Here is a 5,771-nt window from a genome sequence, read left to right as displayed (position 1 = left end):
AAATTGTTCCCTAAGCTTACGTGCATGCCATGTGTTCTTGCCATCGGCAGTGGGCACCCTTTATATGATGAGAAAATTCCCTATATAGTATCCAAAAAATTTGCTCTTCCCTCTATACACCCAAACTCAAAATCTTCTCTATGAGTGCATCACCGAAATTTTTGTTCCCTATCTAGCACTTCCGTGAGTAAGACACCTAACGGTGTTAACTGCAAGGGCATGAGATCCTTTTGCCCCTGTTTGGATTCCATCATATCTGTTACATGGCTGTTGTGTTAGAAGCCATTTTTTGAGATTTGTTTTGTTTGAAACGCAGATTGGTTTGGCTCCAAATTTTTTGGGTATGTGCTTGTATTTTTCTCTCTCATTTAACACACTATATTATATTTTCCACAAACTATAAAGCTTCATTTTTTGCACAGTTAATCTAACAACATCTCCAGCAACATATCCATGCATATAGGATTGCAACATGCCAGTGAACCAAATAAATTTTAGAGAAGATCCAAATTCACATACACACACAACCACAACCATCTAGGATAGATCTCATTACAGAAAATAGAATTTGCATACAAATTCACATTGCAGCTTGCCCAAGATCCTGCCCGTGCTCCGAAGCTCCTTGCAGCTTGCTCGCCCGCGCCGCGTGCGCCAGCGGCCTAGCGCCGGCCAAGGCCTTGCCGCTCGCAGCCGAGGACTGCCTAGGGGGCTCCGCGCCCGTGGCCTCGCGCCGCCCATGGGGCTCAGTGCCGGCTGCCTCGCACTGCCCACGGGCCACCACGACCGCGGCCGAGCGGCACCCAGGGCCCTCTGCGCGCGCATCCTAGCGCCGCCCAGAGGTCTCCGTGCCTGCGGCCGAGCGGCGCCCGCGGGGCTCCGTGCCCGCAGCCCAGCGGCGCCCAGGGCCCTCCGCGCACGAGGCCTCGCGCCGCCCAGGGGGCTCCGCGTGAGCTGCCGAGCGTCGCCCAAGGGGTCCGCGCCCGTGGCCAAGCCGCCCCCAGGGATCTCGCTGGCCTCGCCACCAGCGCCCGAGCAGCCCCCAGAGAAATGAATGAGGGAGAGAAGACAGAGAGGCTCACGGAGGGAGAGAAGACAGAGGCTCACGGGATGTGGAGAGGTAAGGGGTATTTTGATCTTTTCATGCTGGATCTACAGCCAAACTCACAGTAGAAGCTGACGGAATGGACAGAAGTGCTAGATAGGGGAAAAAATTTAGGTGGTGCACTCATAAGGAAGATTTTGAGTTTGAGTGCTACAGAGAGAAGAGCAAGTTTTTTGGATGCTATATAGGATTCTGTATAGTAGAATGGTCTATTCTACCCCTTAGATTCACCAAGCCTATTACAAAGGTTGTGTACTAGATTGTGCTATCACATCTCTTGTCATATGTAGAAGCATCTAGCTTTAGTTTTTGCTGAACCTTAGGTATGACTAGACAATTTTCTTGTAATGCCAAATCCATATGAGGAATTATTTATATTTAGACAAAATAAGGCGCAAATGAGACAATTATAACATGTTGACTCATTCAGAAACAACAAAAACTGACATGGTATGAACATGTGGCTTGCCACATCATCCCAAGGACTATTTTGATCCAACATGAAAAGTTGAAGGACCTAGGTGGACTATTTAATACTTTAGGGACCAAAGCGACCCCTAGACCAAAGTTAAGGGACGTGTTTGGCTATTTTTCTTAAATATTAGAGAGGCAAGCATACCTAATTTCCATAGGTGTTTGCAGTGACATTAAAAAAAGGCTTCATCTACAGTTTTGTACCCTTAGGGTTTATTGATCTTCTAGATAGTGTTTATTAAGAAAATCTGGTAGACTAAGACTGTTCTTATTCTAATGAAGTTGGCTAAAAGTTTTAACCCCACCCATGAGAAATCAGGAGGAAATTCTTTGATGTTTTATTCCTCGGAGGTTTGAATTGATCATGTGCACATTATCATGGGCTACATGCATGGGAACCGGTACCCGCTATGGAGTTGAAAGACCATGAAAGTGCCTTGTTTTCCATCTTATTATACCAAATCATCATTGGACATTTATGTTCAAGCAAAAAGTAGTTCATCTTACATCTTTTGACCTATTACCATAATTCTCATGCATTGCGACGGTACTAAATGGCTATAGACCACAACTTCTAGACCACGCACACTTCTAACCTGTAGGTCGAAGGGCGATACATAAAAGAGTATTATGTAGTAAGACATTTTTGCAATTTTTTGAAATTCTAATGGTTCGGTGCAAAACATTCTAAGGTTATCAGTGTAAGCAAATCTAGACTAAAGCCCAGACCACACTACAACCCACCATGGGATGTGGGCAAGTATGCGTTAGCGCCAGGGGCCAAGCATACTAGGCTAAGGCTTTTTTGGGCCGTTAGGTCCAGGCGGGTGCGGCGTATAAAAGAGCCGGGAATGAGGCTATTAGGGTTCTCACCCCATTCACTACCCGAGTTGTGGCGGCGGCGGCGACGATGTTCTTAGTTGCTTCCGCACTGTGCTAGGTGCCATGCCTAGCAGATGCATGTGGCGATGAACAAAAGGAAGGTCTCCACGGCTTTGGGGCGCGTGGATGCGTGGGGGACCTAGCAGAGCCCGGTGTTGGGCGGTGAGTGTGTGGTTTCTTGGGCAACCAGAGGAATCTGGCGCTCGTATGCCCGATTGGAGATGACTGTATGCAAAGACGTTGTTCGACCATTCGACATAGATGGAGAGATGTGGTGACTAACATCGATCCATCGATGAGGAGTTTCACAGTGGAAGTGGTGAGGGCGTGAAGGCCCATGGTCATCTTAAGGATACATAGCAAAGGTAGTGATAACTTCTCCTCGTTAGCGATGTTGCTTATTTACGCTTATGTGCCTCTTATTTTTCTTCTTCTTCCATCTTCTTCTCCTGGTTTCGTGATGATTTTTTTTTCCATTGACGAGCTCAGTGGATCGACCGTGTTATCATTGATAATGTGTTTGAACTTGATGCACCATACAAATTACTTAGCTCAATAGCCTGGTTATACTTGTTGCCTTTTGTTTGATGTGGCCGCACCGGCTGATTTCTTGAACATAGATAGAAACCACACATTTTCCTTATCTTTTGTATGTCTGATTAATTACTGCCATTAGTGTGCTTGCCTTGAAACCACTCCCAAGGCTCTCAAGCCACCACCGTACGCGATCGAAAGGAAAGTTCGAGGTAGGTTCCTGAAAGGAACTTTTAGCTAGGTTTTAAGGAAACAGTTCGGTCCGTTCTCCGTTGCCAGGAAACGGAAGCTGAAAAACAGGCGAAGCACCGTTTCGTTTGGAAAGCCCAGGATCCAGGCCCAAGCAATGAAGCAAGCCTGCTTTGCCAAGCCACACACGCATCTTCTTAGTTTTTTTTCCCCTGAATAATTGCACACGCAGCTTGTTTTATCTTTTTTTTAAAAAAAAGGTAGCAGCTTATTTCTTTTCAGTGAGAGAGAAATGAGAATCAATCAATTTTACGTTAAAAAAAGAGAAAGAAATGAGAATCTCAATCGTGGTAGCTAGCCCTGCAGTCTAGGCACAGGCTTTGCAGGCAGGCCTAGCGTAGCCCTGCTCCCTTTGCATCGTCTCGCCTGCATCCGCAGCAGAGACGCGGTGCAGAGCAGAGCGGAGCAGAGGCGGGCACGGCTACACAAGAAAGGCCTGCACGTACAGTCCGGTGGCGTACCTTCCCGGAAGGGGGAAAAAAAAAGTGGAGCGAGGAAGAAGAAAGCGTGCAAGCCACCAAAACCAACCGGCGAGGAGGGAGGGAGGGAGGCCCCGCCGGGGATCCCCATCATCCGTCCGCCCGGTTGAGTCTCCCTCACGCCACCAATTCCACACTCCACACCACACTCGTCTCCTCCCCTATAAATCCAAGCCCCGTCGTCTCCCTCCTCCCTCCCCCTCCTCTCCCTCCGCCCGGCCTTCTACTCCAATGGAATCTCGCGTCCTCGATTAGCCCGCCCCGCTCCAGTCCGCCGACTCGAGCTCAACCCAAAGATCGCGCCTTTATTTCTGCGCGTGCGCGCGCGGCGGCGGCGGCGGTAGGTGTCGCCGTCAGGGATCAGCGGGGGGGAAAGAAATTAGTTCTTGGGTTGACCATTCAGGGTGGGTTATTAGGATGGAGGCGGCGAAGGAGCCTGCTGTGGCGAAGCCGCGGCTGCCGCCGGGGTTCCGGTTCCGGCCGACGGACGAGGAGTTGGTGGTACACTACCTCCGGCGGCGCGCGCTGGCGGCCCCGCTCCCCGCCGCCGTGGACATCCCCGACGTGCGCATCCTGGCGCACGACCCCTCGGACCTGCTGCCCCCAGGTGAGTGCGTGCGTGCGCGCGCCCCCGCTTGCCGCTCGCCGAGCTCGCCGGAGCTGATTTGGTTGGGTGGGCACTTGGCAGGGTGGAGCGAGCAGGAGCGCTACTTCTTCACGTGCAAGGAGGCCAAGTACGTCAAGGGGCGGCGCGCGAACCGCGCCACGGGGGCCGGGTACTGGAAGGCCACGGGCAAGGAGAAGCCCGTGGCGGTGGCGGTGGCGGTGCCGGTGCCGGCGAGGGGCCAGGCGGCGCAGGCCGTGCTGGTGGGCATGAAGCGGTCGCTGGTGTTCTACCGCGGGAAGCCGCCGACGGGGAGCAAGACGGACTGGGTGATGCACGAGTACCGCCTCGCGGGCGCCGGGCTGGCGCCGTGCCGCCGCGCCGGCGCGGGGGCGGCGGCGCGGCCGGCCGAGGGCTGGGTGCTCTGCCGCGTGTTCCGGAAGAAGGGGTCCGCGTCCGCCAACGCCGCGGCGGCCGACCCGGGGAGCGACGGCGAGGCGGAGGAGGCCGAGGAGGAGCAGCAGGAGGAGGAGGTGGGCGCCGCGGGGGGCGCGCGGGCGTTCATCGACTTCTTCGCGCGCGCGGACGCGGTCGCGGCGGGGCGGCGCGAGCAGCAGCAGCAGGGGCAGCAGCAGCGGCGCGCGTCGTCGCCGGTGGTGTCGTCGAGCTGCCTGACGGACGCGTCGCACGAGCAGCACGGGCGGGAGCAGGAGACCACCAGCCGCGGCGCGTGAGGGAGGCCAAGCTAGCTAGCTGCCATGGTCCGTGGAGGGAGCGAGCGAGGCCAGGCAGGGCCGAGGCGAGCGGAGAGAGAGAGGAGGGAAGCTTTGTACTGTGCAGCCGCAGAGAGCGTAATGGTGTTCGTTCACTGTCGAGACCAGTGAGTAGGAGTAAGATTAGGAGAGCAAATGGCTGGCAGGCTCCTCGGAGCCGGTCAGCGAGTCCTGTCGAGTCTTAGCGTAGATGCAGCTGCTGCTGGAACAACTAATGTACCACCACCACCACCTGATGAATCATCCCAACCCTCCTCATCATCATCATCATCAGTGTAGTAGTGCTCCGAATCTCAATCCGACATCGATTCGGTCAGCAGGAATGCCTGCTTCCCTCAAGCTCACTCGAAAACGTCAATGATCTTTAAAAAAAAACACAGCGAAAATGTCAATGTTCCCGGAGCCATCGGTAACCAAACTCAATCCAACGCGGACGGAGGTTAGCGTCCGCAAGGCATCCTGGTTTCTGGTGCACCCAAAAATATTTGCAGCTGCCGCCAGCCAACCGGGGTTGCGATGTCGGGCACGGAACCAACCCAACCCAAACCGAGACGGATTGCGTGGTTGCTTGGGCGACCCGGAGCCGCGAGGTTGGTTGGGGTTGGGTTGGGTTTCGTGCGGGGAGGGGCATCCATCCCAGGGGCCACGGGGAGGAGGGGAGGTTCAAGTCA

At 54.0% G+C, this 5,771-nt stretch overlaps 1 protein-coding gene across 1 annotated transcript; it reads left to right on the top strand.

Moving 5' to 3' along the window:
- Window positions 1–3,799: 3,799 nt before the first annotated feature.
- On the top strand, window positions 3,800–5,439 carry LOC120699452 (NAC domain-containing protein 83-like). The gene is made up of 2 exons (XM_039983452.1): window positions 3,800–4,330; window positions 4,412–5,439. The coding sequence occupies exons 1-2, from the start codon at window positions 4,141–4,143 to the stop codon at window positions 5,059–5,061; spliced, it is 840 nt and encodes a 279-aa protein (XP_039839386.1). The 5' UTR covers window positions 3,800–4,140; the 3' UTR covers window positions 5,062–5,439.
- Window positions 5,440–5,771: the final 332 nt, after the last annotated feature.

Source organism: Panicum virgatum, chromosome 3K (genome assembly GCF_016808335.1).
Source record: "Panicum virgatum strain AP13 chromosome 3K, P.virgatum_v5, whole genome shotgun sequence".
Taxonomy (NCBI): domain Eukaryota; kingdom Viridiplantae; phylum Streptophyta; class Magnoliopsida; order Poales; family Poaceae; genus Panicum; species Panicum virgatum.
Note: the sequence above shows the minus strand (reverse complement) of the source record. Positions and strands in the feature narration are given on the sequence as shown.

Excerpts from the sequence above, each read along its gene's own strand:
- LOC120699452 (XM_039983452.1), top strand. The coding sequence starts at position 4,141 with ATGGAGGCGGCGAAGGAGCCTGCTGTGGCGAAGCCGCGGCTGCCGCCG. Across the intron at positions 4,331-4,411 it reads CTCGGACCTGCTGCCCCCAG|GGTGGAGCGAGCAGGAGCGC; the intron begins GTGAGTGCGTGC and ends GGCACTTGGCAG.